This window comes from Molothrus ater, chromosome 32 (genome assembly GCF_012460135.2).
Source record: "Molothrus ater isolate BHLD 08-10-18 breed brown headed cowbird chromosome 32, BPBGC_Mater_1.1, whole genome shotgun sequence".
In the NCBI taxonomy this organism is placed as follows: domain Eukaryota; kingdom Metazoa; phylum Chordata; class Aves; order Passeriformes; family Icteridae; genus Molothrus; species Molothrus ater.
This window is the reverse complement of record NC_071659.1, coordinates 726575-740914: the sequence shown is the minus strand read 5'-3', so window position 1 is coordinate 740914 and position 14340 is coordinate 726575. Positions and strand designations below refer to the sequence as shown.

At 57.6% G+C, this 14340-nt stretch overlaps 1 protein-coding gene and 5 non-coding genes across 6 annotated transcripts; 3 read left to right on the top strand and 3 right to left on the bottom strand.

Annotated features, from left to right (window-relative positions):
* Nucleotides 1-3029: 3029 nt before the first annotated feature.
* Nucleotides 3030-3193, top strand: LOC118700666 (U1 spliceosomal RNA). The gene has a single exon (XR_004982321.1). It is a non-coding gene; the product is annotated as a U1 spliceosomal RNA (small nuclear RNA).
* Nucleotides 3194-4164: 971 nt separating this feature from the next.
* Nucleotides 4165-4328, bottom strand: LOC118700665 (U1 spliceosomal RNA). Its single transcript, XR_004982320.1, has one exon. It is a non-coding gene; the product is annotated as a U1 spliceosomal RNA (small nuclear RNA).
* On the top strand, nucleotides 4302-14155 carry LOC118700600 (basic proline-rich protein-like). Its single transcript, XM_036405152.1, has 7 exons — nucleotides 4302-4703; nucleotides 7456-7894; nucleotides 11702-11961; nucleotides 12493-12782; nucleotides 13512-13597; nucleotides 13835-14005; nucleotides 14100-14155. The coding sequence occupies exons 1-7, from the start codon at nucleotides 4302-4304 to the stop codon at nucleotides 14153-14155; spliced, it is 1704 nt and encodes a 567-aa protein (XP_036261045.1).
* LOC118700674 (U1 spliceosomal RNA) lies at nucleotides 7300-7463 on the bottom strand. The gene has a single exon (XR_004982329.1). It is a non-coding gene; the product is annotated as a U1 spliceosomal RNA (small nuclear RNA).
* Nucleotides 12213-12376, top strand: LOC118700673 (U1 spliceosomal RNA). Its single transcript, XR_004982328.1, has one exon. It is a non-coding gene; the product is annotated as a U1 spliceosomal RNA (small nuclear RNA).
* Nucleotides 13679-13842, bottom strand: LOC118700672 (U1 spliceosomal RNA). Its single transcript, XR_004982327.1, has one exon. It is a non-coding gene; the product is annotated as a U1 spliceosomal RNA (small nuclear RNA).
* Nucleotides 14156-14340: the final 185 nt, after the last annotated feature.

The following is a 14340-nucleotide window of genomic DNA, read 5'->3' as shown; positions in this document are numbered from 1 at the left end:
CATGGCACCGTCAGGATTCGGAGGAAGAAGCTGACGATGAGCAGACAGAATCCTGTATTTGAATGGAATTTGTGCATCATGGATGAGGTGTATGAATATGCAACAGGCTATTGCTTTTAAGGGTTAATCCTCTGTTAACGGGTGTTATGAATAAGAAGCTTGAGTAGGCCAATATTCAAGCAGCAATCAATTTATTATTTAATATGGTAAAATATGAGCAATACAGGGCTGGGTACAGTGGGGGACGTTTTCCCTCCAACTGCACACCGATAGTTGAGGGTTACAGGTAGTTATAGGGGTACTCATCAGCTTTTTCAGCAGTTTCTATTTCCAATGTTTTACTCATCAGCATTTTTTATTCCAAATTATTCCATCACAATTCTATACACTATTGTGATCTTAGTTTCTCAGGATGTATCTCAAAAGGAGGATCCCAGATGGTGGCGGTCCAGTTTCCGAAAGAAGAAAGACGAATCCCATCTGGTGGAGTCCAGCTCCCCAGATGTGGCTCCACCTTTTAATTGCAGAGACTATAAATCTAACAACAGTGATATCCAGCTTCCCTTTAGTTGAAACCATAAATCCTTGAGGTGATGTTCATCTTCCTTTCTCAAACTGTTTTTTCTCTGCTTCCATAAGGCGTGAGATAAGCATATTTCCTTTATATATATTCCAAAGCTATAGTTTAAAGGATACAAGTAATATTCTAAAATTATACTTCAAAAGGTTATTATTGCAGAGCTCTGTATGGATTAAATGCAAGCAAAAAGCAACATCCTTAACACCTTAATTCCAGTGCTCCTAAATCAACCAGGGTTAAATGCAAACAGAATATAGGTTCAAAGGCCTTTTTCCATGCTTTATTTTCCTCAGTTATTATTAGAATTCACAGCTCTCCCATTGTCGGGGTCCACACATTTTGCATTCACAAATACACACGTCGCCTGTTTGTACCTGACATGGAACACAGCTTTGTATTTCACATGGGTGTCTTTTTTGGACTTGTGCTGCCCAGAAAAAGGTACCTGGACGTCCGTAACTCTTTGTTTGTATTGTCTCATATGTCCTAATTCAAATTGTCCAATTTATTATTACTACTCTAATAGTATTACTATTTTTATAACTATTTTAATTATATTAAATTTCTAAAATGTTAAAAACAATTGATTGGCATTTTTCACAGGGATAACTCCTGCCCTTCTTGCGGGCCTTGGTTATGAGAGGAAAGCTGTGTGCTGATGTCTTTACAAGTAATTCTGTGGGTGAAGCTATGGGTGTTACCATCCCTGAAATGGCTCCGAATGCCTGGACTGACTTTGGGCAGCAGGTTTGCTGCAGAGCCCAGAGGGTTTGGCCCCTGAAGGAGACAAGGGCCTGCACGAGGCTGAGTTCTGAACTTTGGGGTCAAATAATGGGTTCAAGGGGGGAATACGTGGTAGGTGGGTCGGGGGCGCTGCACCTTCCTGGTGCCTCTGCCAATGGGGAAAGGAAGAGGGCGACATGCAGCTGGGAGCTGGGATAAAAGGAGGCTGCACCCTCCAAAAACCCGAGAGAGAAAACGCCACGGATGTGTGCTCCAGCAGACTCTCTGCCTTTATTCCAATAGTTGAAGAACTCCTCTACTGGAATATTACCAATATAGCTGGATGGGACGTGCCTTGGCTTGTCAGGCCCTTGGTGCTGAACCAAACTGGGGAACTGTGCTGTTTCCCCCCACAGACACTTTTGGCCGGCTGGGTGTGTGGTGTTTCACCCCACAGACACTTTGGGCTGCCTGGGTGCTGCAGCTGGGCAGGTGGGCACAAGTCCAGGCCTGCAGGAGCTCTGGTGGTGCTGGGATGGAGCTTCCCCCCATAACAGGGGCTGCTCGTCAGGTTTATCTCTGGTGGAGAAGCTTTAAGGGGATGGTGAAGGAAAGGAGTCGGTTCTAATGGAGGGTTTGGATCCAGAGCTTTATTCTGGCCCTCAGGCCTCTGAATGCAGCACCAGCTCCCACAGAACTCCCTGAGCCCGTGGCTGCTGCTCCTTTGAACCCCGGGGAGAGGGGCAGGGAAGGGGCAGGGAGCCACCAAGCAGGGACAGGAGGGAGGGACAAAGGGACAAAGGACACCTGGATGGCCCAGTGCCCCCCAGGGGTAGAGGGCATCCTTTGAATCTGCCAAACACTCAATGCCCTCTGGAATGGCAGGACTGACAGACAGTGCTGGGAGGGGAAAGGAGAGGTGACTGACACACCTGGGAGGGAATGATCAGGGGAGGGACCCGAGGTTCTGGGGTTAACCCTGAAATCACAACGCAAATCACAGACTGTGTAGGTGCCACCCTGTCGGTGTGCTGTCCCGGACTGTGCTGAGCCCAGTACAAACCATTACACCCAGCGAGGTGCCACCGTGTCACCAGTGCTGAGCCCAGTACCAGCCCCTGCCACGCAGCGAGGTCCTGCGCAGCCCCGCCGGTCCCTCGGAGCCCGTGTCCCTTTCCCCGGGCAGGCCCAGCCAGCAGCGGAGCTCTCGGTGTCCCTGACACAGCCCTGGTCAGCCCCGGGCCCTGCGCTGCCCCGCGGCGCCTCTGCCGCTGGCGCTGCCGTGCTCTGACACCGAGTCCCGGGCAGCACCACGGCACCGGCAGCGGGAACGGGAAAGGGAACGGGAACGGCACCGGCACCGGCACCAGGACCCGGATCGGCACGGGCAGCCGGTTGGGTGGGCGAGGGGGCGGGGCCCGGAGAGGCCGGGCGGGGGGCGGGGCAGTGGGAGCGCGCGGCAGGAGCGGCACTAGCGGCGCGGGAGCGGTGAGTGGGCGTGTCCATGCAGATTTGTCCCCGCCGCGCGGTGCATGCCGGGCCCGAGCCCGCGCCGAGCCCGCGCTGTCCTGGCGCGTCCGCGGGCTCGGCGCGGGCCGGGCCGGGCCGGGCCGTGCGGGCCGGGGCGCAGCGCGGGGCCGGGCGGTGCCGGGGCCGGGGCGGGTCCGGGCGTGTGTTGGGCGGGCGTGCGGCGGGCGGGGCAGGCGGGCGGTGGGGGAGTTCGGGCATACTTACCTGGCAGGGGAGACACCATGATCAGGCAGGTGGTTTTCCCAGGGCGAGGCTCATCCCTTGCACTCCGGGTGTGCTGACCCCTGCGATTTCCCCAAATGCGGGAAACTCGACTGCATAATTTGTGGTAGTGGGGGACTGCGTTCGCGCTCTCCCCTGGTCTCGTGGTCAAGGACAGACTCAATGGAACACCTCCTCCCGGCAGGCTACCATTTCCTTACCTTGTCAAACCGTTCCTCAAGGCGCGGTTAGTTCAGGATTTAGGAGTTGACTCGCAGCCGCCGCTCGGCGCGCTCGCTCTCTGCCTCTCTGCGCCCCTCGCTGTCCCGGCCGTGCGGAGCCGCCACCGACCCGCAGCCCCTCGCCTCCGCTCGCCTTTCGCCTCTTGCGCTCCCCGCTCCCGGCCCAGCAGCGCTCCAAGCGGCCCCGGCCCGCCCGAGCTCGGCTTGCCTTTAGGGCAAACTCCGCGCCCCGCTCCCATCGGCGCCACGGATGGCAGCAGAGATTCCCCCCGCATCGGCGCTGGGCGATGACACCCACCAAGTAAATGGAGACCCGCAGCCCCTTTGCGTGCTCCTTGACCAGGAATTGTTTAGTATGGCATGCCGGGCGCAGGAGGGATAACTCCTGCCTTTCGTGCGGGCCTTGGTCATGAAAGGAAAGGTGTGTGCTGATGTCTTTATAAATAGTTTTGTGGGTGAAGCTATGGGTGTTACCATCCCTGAAATGGCTCCGAATGCCTGGACTGACTTTGGGCAGCAGGTTTGCTGCAGAGCCCAGAGGGTTTGGCCCCTGAAGGAGACAAGGGCCTGCACGAGGCTGAGTTCTGAACTTTGGGGTCAAATAACGGGTTCAAGGGGGGAATACGTGGTAGGTGGGTCGGGGGCGCTGCACCTTCCTGGTGCCTCTGCCAATGGGGAAACAGCGAGGGGCTGCGGGTCGGTGGCGGCTCCGCACGGCCGGGACAGCGAGGGGCGCAGAGAGGCAGAGAGCGAGCGCGCCGAGCGGCGGCTGCGAGTCAACTCCTAAATCCTGAACGAACCGCGCCTTGAGGAACGGTTTGACAAGGTAAGGAAATGGTAGCCTGCCGGGAGGAGGTGTTCCATTGAGTCTGTCCTTGACCACGAGACCAGGGGAGAGCGCGAACGCAGTCCCCCACTACCACAAATTATGCAGTCGAGTTTCCCGCATTTGGGGAAATCGCAGGGGTCAGCACACCCGGAGTGCAAGGGATGAGCCTCGCCCTGGGAAAACCACCTGCCTGATCATGGTGTCTCCCCTGCCAGGTAAGTATGCCCGAACTCCCCCACCGCCCGCCTGCCCCGCCCGCCGCACGCCCGCCCAGCACACGCCCGGACCCGCCCCGGCCCCGGCACCGCCCGGCCCCGCGCTGCGCCCCGGCCCGCACGGCCCGGCCCGGCCCGGCCCGGCCCGCGCCGAGCCCGCGGACGCGCCAGGACAGCGCGGGCTCGGCGCGGGCTCGGGCCCGGCATGCACCGCGCGGCGAGGACAAATCTGCATGGACACGCCCACTCCCCGCTCCCGCGCCGCTAGTGCCGCTCCTGCCGCGCGCTCCCACTGCCCCGCCCCACACCGGCCTCTCCGGGCCCCGCCCCCTCGCCCACCCAACCGGCTGCCCGTGCCGATCCGGGTCCCGGTCCCGGTGCCGGTTCCGTTCCCGTTCCCTTTCCCGATCCAGGTCCCGGTGCCGGTGCCGTGGTGCTGCCCGGGACTCGGTGTCAGAGCACGGCAGCGCCAGCGGCAGAGGCGCCGCGGGGCAGCGCAGGGCCCGGGGCTGACCAGGGCTGTGTCAGGGACACCGAGAGCTCCGCTGCTGGCTGGGCCTGCCCGGGGAAAGGGACACGGGCTCCGAGGGACCGGCGGGGCTGCGCAGGACCTCGCTGCGTGGCAGGGGCTGGTACTGGGCTCAGCACTGGTGACACGGTGGCACCTCGCTGGGTGTAATGGTTTGTACTGGGCTCAGCACAGTCCGGGACAGCACACCGACAGGGTGGCACCTACACAGTCTGTGATTTGCGTTGTGATTTCAGGGTTAACCCCAGAACCTCGGGTCCCTCCCCTGATCATTCCCTCCCAGGTGTGTCAGTCACCTCTCCTTTTCCCTCCCAGCACTGTCTGTCAGTCCTGGCATTCCAGAAGGGCATTGAGTGTTTGGCAGATTCAAAGGATGCCCTCTACCCCTGGGGGGCATTGGGCCATCCAGGTGTCCTTTGTCCCTTTGTCCCTCCCTCCTGTCCCTGCTTGGTGGCTCCCTGCCCCTTCCCTGCCCCTCTCCCCGGGGTTAAAGGAGCAGCAACCACGGGCTCAGGGAGTTCTGTGGGAGCTGGTGCTGCATTCAGAGGCCAGAATAAAGCTCTGGATCCAAAGCCTCCATCAGAACCGACTCCTTTCCTTCACCATCCCCTTAAAGCTTCTCCACCAGAGATAAACCAGAGGAGCAGCCCCTGTTATGGGGGGAAGCTCCATCCCAGCACCACCAGAGCTCCTGCAGGCCTGGACTTGTGCCCACCTGCCCAGCTGCAGCACCCAGCCAGCCTAAAGTGTCTGTGGGGTCAAACACCACACACCCAGGCAGCCAAAAGTGTCTGTGGGGTGAAACAGCACACACCCAGCAGCCAAAAGTGTCTGTGGGGGGAAACAGCACAGTTCCCCGGTTTGGTTCAGCACCAAGGGCCTGACAAGCCAAGGCACGTCCCATCCAGCTATATTGGTAATATTCCAGTAGAGGAGTTCTTCAACTATTGGAATAAAGGCAGAGAGTCTGCTGGAGCACACATCCGTGGCGTTTTCTCTCTCGGGTTTTTGGAGGGTGCAGCCTCCTTTTATCCCAGCTCCCAGCTGCATGTCGCCCTCTTCCTTTCCCCATTGGCAGAGGCACCAGGAAGGGGCAGCGCCCCCGACCCACCTACCACGTATTCCCCCCTTGAACCCGTTATTTGACCCCAAAGTTCAGAACTCAGCCTCGTGCAGGCCCTTGTCTCCTTCAGGGGCCAAACCCTCTGGGCTCTGCAGCAAACCTGCTGCCCAAAGTCAGTCCAGGCATTCGGAGCCATTTCAGGGATGGTAACACCCATAGCTTCACCCACAGAATTACTTGTAAAGACATTAGCACACAGCTTTCCTCTCATAACCAAGGCCCGCAAGAAGGGCAGGAGTTATCCCTGTGAAAAATGCCAATCAACTGTTTTTAACATTTTAGAAATTTAATATAATTAAAATAGTTATAAAAATAGTAATACTAGTAGAGTAGTAATAATAAATTGGACAATTTGAATTAGGACATATGAGACAATACAAACAAAGAGTTACGGACGTCCAGGTACCTTTTTCTGGGCAGCACAAGTCCAAAAAAGACACTAGTTTACAGAGGATTAACCCTTAAAAGCAATAGCCTGTTGCATATTCATACACCTCATCCATGATGCACAAATTCCATTCAAATACAGGATTCTGTCTGCTCATCGTCAGCTTCTTCCTCTGAATCCTGACGGTGCCATGCTGCCCAAGCGAGGTGGGAAGAAGTTCGTTTCTCCTGATAATGGAGCAATACATTCTTTTTCTCTGAAAGATTCAGGTGTCCTGTGGCTGCTATCTCAGTGAGAGCACCTCATTCCCCTCTTTAAAAAAAGCATCCTACATAGCATAGTTTCTATTTTAACCTTTTGTTATAACCTAAAACTAGATTGAACACGCTAGGTAAGAGAATTAATACAGCATTACTTTCTAGCACAACACATATAATATTGATTTCAATATTTGCGAAAAGCCAATCACAAAATAGACATTTTTCACATCCCTCGTGCCGTACTAATCAATTGCTGCTCGACGAGCACCCAAAGGTGCTGCGGGGCTCCATTTGCTTGGTGGGTGTCATCGCCCAGCGCCGATGCGGGGGGAATCTCTGCTGCCATCCGTGGCGCCGATGGGAGCGGGGCGCGGAGTTTGCCCTAAAGGCAAGCCGAGCTCGGGCGGGCCGGGGCCGCTTGGAGCGCTGCTGGGCCGGGAGCGGGGAGCGCAAGAGGCGAAAGGCGAGCGGAGGCGAGGGGCTGCGGGTCGGTGGCGGCTCCGCACGGCCGGGACAGCGAGGGGCGCAGAGAGGCAGAGAGCGAGCGCGCCGAGCGGCGGCTGCGAGTCAACTCCTAAATCCTGAACTAACCGCGCCTTGAGGAACGGTTTGACAAGGTAAGGAAACGGTAGCCTGCCGGGAGGAGGTGTTCCATTGAGTCTGTCCTTGACCACGAGACCAGGGGAGAGCGCGAACGCAGTCCCCCACTACCACAAATTATGCAGTCGAGTTTCCCGCATTTGGGGAAATCGCAGGGGTCAGCACACCCGGAGTGCAAGGGATGAGCCTCGCCCTGGGAAAACCACCTGCCTGATCATGGTGTCTCCCCTGCCAGGTAAGTATGCCCGAACTCCCCCACCGCCCGCCTGCCCCGCCCGCCGCACGCCCGCCCAGCACACGCCCGGACCCGCCCCGGCCCCGCCACCGCCCGGCCCCGCGCTGCGCCCCGGCCCGCACGGCCCGGCCCGGCCCGGCCCGCGCCGAGCCCGCGGACGCGCCAGGACAGCGCGGGCTCGGCGCGGGCTCGGGCCCGGCATGCACCGCGCGGTGGGGACAAATCTGCATGGACACGCCCACAAGTCAACACGGCACCCTCCCCTGCCCCGCCGTCATTTGCATGGCCACGCCCCCTTCTCCGGGTGCGCCGTCGGGACAGCGCTCCCTGGCGGCGCGGCGGAGTGCCCCCCCCAGCCCCCCCCTTCCCGGGCGCGTCGGGATCGTCCCGAACGGAACCGGACCCGGAACGGATCCAGAGCCCGAACGGATCCAGAACGGTACCTGATCCCGATCGAAACCGAATCCCGAACCGAACCGGATCCCGAACCGAACCAGATCGGAACCGGATTCTGAATGGATCCCGATCCCGAACGGAGCCGGATCCCGAACAGAACCAGATTCCAAAAGGATCCAGGACCCGGACAGATACAGACCCAAAACAGAACTGGATCCCGAACGGACCCAGACCCCAAACAGAACCAGATCACGATCAGATCCCAAACGGAAGCAGGCCCCGAACATATCCCGATCCAGAACAGAACCAGTCCCCAAACGGCCCCAGGCCCGGCACGGGAAGCAGGCACGGCGCTGTCTCGCACGGTGCTGCTCGCACTCCGCGCCGGGTCTGGGATGGGAACTCCGGGAAGGACGCGGGGCAGAGAGGATGGGGATTGCCCAGGGGGTGCCCGCAGCCACGGGAGGGAGCACAAGGGGAGGAGAAGAGCCACAAGAAATGCCCAAATCTGTGCCAGGGGCAGAAATGCCCAAATCTGTGCCAAGGACAGAAATGCCCAAATCTGTGCCAGGGACAGAAATGCCCAAATCTGTGCCAGGGACAGAAATAACCAAATCTGTGTCAGGGGCAGAAATGCCCAAATCTGTGCCAGGGGCAGAAATGCCCAAATCTGTGCCAAGGGCAGAAATGACCAAATCTGTGCCAAGGGCAGAAATGACCAAATCTGTGCCAGGGGCAGAAATGACCAAATCTGTGCCAAGGACAGAAATGACCAAATTCTGAGTCAGGGGCAGAAATGACCAAATCTCTATCAGGGGCAGAAATGACCAAATCTGTGCCAAGGACAGAAATGACCAAATTCTGAGTCAGGGGCAGAAATGCCCAAATCTGTGTCAGGGGCAGAAATGCCCAAATCTGTGTCAGGGACAGAAATGCCCAAATCTGTGCCAGGGGCAGAAATGACCAAATCTGTGTCAGGGACAGAAATGACCAAATCTCTATCAGGGACAGAAATGACCAAATCTGTGCCAGGGGCAGAAATGACCAAATCTGTGCCAGGGGCAGAAATGACCAAATCTGTGCCAGGGCAGCGCAGGGGCAGAAGGCGAGGCCTGAGCAGGGGCAGCTCCTGAGCTGGGATTGACACCTCCAAAATATCGCGGTGTGGGCTGCAGGCAGGACGGGCTGAGCACAGACACGAGGGAAAAGCACAAGAGGAAGAAGCTGGGCTGGGCTGAAGGGGACTGCAGGCATCTCCTGTCTCCCTGAATCCTTTGGGCCCACTTGAGCCGGGAATGGAGCCGTGGATTTTCCAGTGGACAGAACTGGAATATCCTGTTCTGTCCTTACTGGCTGTGAGGGACCTTGGAGTAAAAGGTTGGTGTTGTTCCTGCAGCAGCAGGAAATCCCCCAGGGCAGGAAATCCCCCAGGGCAGGAAATCCTCAGAGTAGGAAATCCCCCAGGGCAGGAAATCCCTCGGACATCCCATGGAATTCGGGTCTGGGAACGCAGAATGAGCCCATCGCTTTCTCCACGTGCCCGAGTGCCCTTTGCCACTGCTGGGGCAGGGTTTGCTGTGCAAGGTAAATGCACAATTAACTTTTCCAAGGTAAATGCACAATTAACTTTTCCAAATGACTCTGGGCAGTTTGCATATTCCCTGGAAAAGGCACAGAAAGTGCAGCTCTGCCCGTTTACCCAGGGAAAGTTTTAGGGTTTGTCTTTGAGCGCGGTCCTAGGAGCTCTCAGAATTGATTACACCTGAGATAGCTCAGCTACCCCGAATGGCATCAAATCAGCAGGATGGCTTCTGAGGTAGCATTGGAAACGGGAAAAGGTTTAATAAAAAGCAAAATAACAAAGCTCTTACAGAGAAAAACCGAGCCAGGGGCAAGATGTCCTTACTCCTACTAGAACACCCCACAAAATGATTATTTCCTTTGTTCTTTTCTTGTTCTCCTGAATTACCTAAGTGAGACTTTTTAGCCTGTGTCTAATTAGGTAACCTCGGGTTTGAGGTGAAGTCTTAAAGGTCCTCTGAGGTGCCTGTTTACCAAACTGGGGAGAGAAACTCGTGGGCTCCTTGCCTTTTTAAACAGACAAAGAATAATTTAATCCCTGCCTCAACAGAGAGCACGTTCCTACATTTGGGTGCCCTCACAGCTCCGGTTTGGGCTTTGGGACCCTGGGGCAAGAGAGAAACGTGGGACCCCAAAGGCTGAGCTGAAGCCGGGAGTCCAAGGGTGAGAAAAGACCAACCCCGATGGAATGAGAGCCCCAGCGAGGGGCTCTGGGCCTGGTCTCGGGCGCTCTGTGCTCACTCTGCCCCCGAGATGTGCTCAAAGTCTCTGTTCCCAGCCCGGCGCTTGAAGAAGGAGCCAGAGCTCTTCATTTCTCGGTCTCAAGGGTGTTTATTGTTCCTTATCTATAAAATTCCTTCTCCTGCCCTGCCGAGGTCCGTCCAGCAGGACAGTCCAGGCACTCTGCCTGCCCCCAGGGCAGGGTTATGTCTTTATACTAAAAACTACCTGTACAATGTTTACAATAACTTCCCAATACCCATCACCTGTGTTAGACAGTGAGCTTCTACTCTAAACCAGTCCAAAAGTGCCACCATCACAGCAGAAGATGGAGGCCAAGAAGAAGAAGAAGCAGAAAGGCTGGACACGCCCAGATCCCTCCATCTTGCCCCCTGAACCCCCATTCTAAAACCCCAAAATCTATTTTTCACCCTGTGATAAATTCACTGTCATTCTACTTAAACTGGCATGGCTTGTAATCCTTCATACAAGGTTGGGAATTGTTTTTGCCAAGGGCTCAATCAAAGGCCCAGGGGGCTTGGGCTCTGTGCCAGGGTCCCTGAGCCCCCTGGGCAGGGGCTGGAGCCCTCCAGGGCAGCCAGAGGAATCTCCTGGGCTCCCACAGCCTGGCACTGTGAAAAGGCTCTTTTGTGCAGTTTGGGGTATTGCCAGCTCCAATTTACCCTCCAATCCCCCCAGCAGCAGCCTGAGCTGTCGGGATGGACGGGGCAGAGCACGGGATGGTCACAGCTTGGCCCTGAGAGGAACGGTGGGTTTGTCTTTACAAACAAACCCTGGGTCTGCAGGGAGCTAAAACCAGCACTGGGGGATAAAAGAAACACTGGCAAGGATTGCACTGACTGGTGAATGGAAACAGAGATTTGATTTTACAAATAAACCCTGGGTTTGCTGATGAGAAAAACGCTAATCAATTGGTTTTAACATTTTAAAAGTTTAATAGCAATAAAATGGTTATAAAAATAGCAATACAATCAGAGTAATAATAATTTGGAGAATTTGAATTAGGACAATACGAGACAATAAAAACAAAGAGTTAAGGACAGTCCGGGTACCTTTCCTGGGCAAAATAAGCCCGAAAAAGGCCCCACATTAACAGAGGATTAACCCTTAAAAGCAACAGCCTGTTGCATATTCATACAGCTCATCCATGATGCATAAATTCCATTCAAACACAGGATTCTGGCTGGGCACTGTCAGCTTCTTCCTCTGAATCCTGACTGCATTTTCAGGGCTGAGGAGGCGGGAAGAAGTTCATTTCTTCTGATAAGGGAGCAAAAAATTCTTTTTCCCTGAAAGATTTCCGTGTCCTGTGGCTGCTATCTCGGTGTGAGTCCTTTCTTTAAAACAAGTATCTGACATAGCATAGTTTCTATTTTAACATTATGTTTTAACCTAAAACCATATTTAACACACTACTTAAGAAAATTAATACAGCATAACTTTCTAACATAACACATATAATATTCATTTGAATGTTTGCGAAAAGCCAACCATAAAATAGGCATTTTTGGCATCCCGAACGCCGCAGGCCCGGCCGAGCGTGGCCGAGGGCAAAGAGAGCCCCGGGAGGAGCCGCGGTGCGGAGCGGAGGCCCCGGGAGGGGCGCGGCAGCAGCGGGCGGTGCCCGGGGAGCGGCAGCTCCGGCAGCGGGAGATGGCGGCACCGAGCCCCGGGCCCCGGCGGGAGCAGAGCCCGGCCCGAGCCCGGCCCGGGGCTGCGGCTCCGCGGCTCTCGGGGCTCCCGGCGGGGCCCGGGCGGGGCGGGAGCGGCGGGGCCGGCCCGGAGGGGGCGGGGAGAGGAGGAGAGGGGGCGTGTCCATGCAGATTTGTCCCCGCCGCGCGGTGCATGCCGGGCCCGAGCCCGCGCCGAGCCCGCGCTGTCCTGGCGCGTCCGCGGGCTGGGCGCGGGCCGGGCCGGGCCGGGCCGTGCGGGCCGGGGCGCAGCGCGGGGCCGGGCGGTGCCGGGGCCGGGGCGGGTCCGGGCGTGTGTTGGGCGGGCGTGCGGCGGGCGGGGCAGGCGGGCGGTGGGGGAGTTCGGGCATACTTACCTGGCAGGGGAGACACCATGATCAGGCAGGTGGTTTTCCCAGGGCGAGGCTCATCCCTTGCACTCCGGGTGTGCTGACCCCTGCGATTTCCCCAAATGCGGGAAACTCGACTGCATAATTTGTGGTAGTGGGGGACTGCGTTCGCGCTCTCCCCTGGTCAAGCTGGTTCAAAGACAGATTTATAACTCCCCAAGCATGATTTGAAACTGAATCGGCCCCGTTGCTCCTTGCCCCGTTCTGTGCGCACTGTCCACCTCTATCCCGGAGTTTAGGCTCCCGTGTATCCCTGCAAGTTCAGCGCCATCAGCGCCGTCCTCGGCGCCTTCGGTCTCGGCCCTCCCCTGCACGTCGCTGCCCCGTCTCTGTCGCTGCATGAGCAGACCCGGATTCGGCCGGGTGTCCCCCGGCAGTGCCCACCGGGCGGGACCGGCGCCTCGCCCCTTTCCCCGCGGTGCTTCCCCGCTCACGCAGACACGGCGGGGACAGCCCGGGGACCATCCCCTCTCCGAGGCGGCCGCCCCGAGCCTCCCTTGGGGGATCCGCTGGCCAGTTCCTGCGGGCAGTGTGTCCCCCGGCCTCCCTCCCGGGCTATCCCCGAGCCTCTCTGCCCTCCGACCCTTCCCGAGGGTCCCGGGCCACTCAGCGGCTGCATCCACGGTCCCACAGCGGATCGTTAAAACCGAAAATCGCGGAGAAAGACTAACTAGTTAAAGTTAGAAAGTGGTGTGTTTATTATGACAGCGGGTGGCACGGGGGTCATCCCCAAAATGCGTGACCGCACCCCACAAAGACTTTTGCCTTCTATTTATTTCCCAAAATAAAATACATATGCACCACCCCAGCACCTCCCACCCCGCTTTCTATTAAAATGACGGTTTTAGTCCTTCACGTGTGCACAATTCTTCTCTTGAATTGGGGCTGTGGTCTGGAATTGGGTCAATGGTCCCAGGATGAAGTCAGGAAGGTCTTTGTCAGGTCTACGTGCCCCTCTGGCACGATCCAAGGCCCCCTGCTTCATGATGGATTGACACAGTCCAGGTGCTGGGCGTTGCTCTACTGGTTTCAAAATGTTCCTATAACTATTTGCTTGCTCCACTTTCTTCTACAAATGAGCTCATAATATAACAATCAGCTTTAGCTTAACCATCTAATAATCATTACCCTGTCGTTGGTGTATCTAACTTCAGTATGAATTGGTTCTAAACCTCAGCTAAAATCCTGAATTTCTAAAATCATAATTCAACAGGGCCGTTGCAACCACATCAGCTGCTCCATCCCGCTTCGGTGCCAGGCGCTCCAACCTCCGGCACCAGCGAGTACGGCTGTACCAGTCCAGGAAGGGCTCGGTGCCCGAGGCCACCAGCGGACGACGAAGCCGTATCCTGATCTCAATTGTATAGGTATAGAACAATGCGCCTATTGCGCGATTATTTTACTCTGCCTTTGAACCAGCTTGACCAGGGGAGAGCGCGAACGCAGTCCCCCACTACCACAAATTATGCAGTCGAGTTTCCCGCATTTGGGGAAATCGCAGGGGTCAGCACACCCGGAGTGCAAGGGATGAGCCTCGCCCTGGGAAAACCACCTGCCTGATCATGGTGTCTCCCCTGCCAGGTAAGTATGCCCGAATTCCCCCACCGCCCGCCTGCCCCGCCCGCCGCACGCCCGCCCAACACACGCCCGGACCCGCCCCGGCCCCGGCACCGCCCGGCCCCGCGCTGCGCCCCGGCCCGCACGGCCCGGCCCGGCCCGCGCCCAGCCCGCGGACGCGCCAGGACAGCGCGGGCTCGGCGCGGGCTCGGGCCCGGCATGCACCGCGCGGCGGGGACAAATCTGCATGGACACGCCCTTCCCGCTCGCATGGCTCCGCCCCCTCCAGGTCGGGGCGGTTCTGCAGGCGGCAGCGCGATGACCGTGGACACGCCCCCTCCCTGACCCCGCCCCTTCCGTGCGTCACCTGCTTCTCTACCCCTCAAGCCCCGCCTCTTTCCCGCCATAGAGGCCGCTCTGTGGGCGGGGTCTCAGAGGAGTCCGTGCCTTCTGATCCCGCCCCTCGGGGGGGCGGGGCCCTGCCCGCCCTGTCACGTTTCCCGGCGGGGCGGGGCGGGGACGTGGCAGCC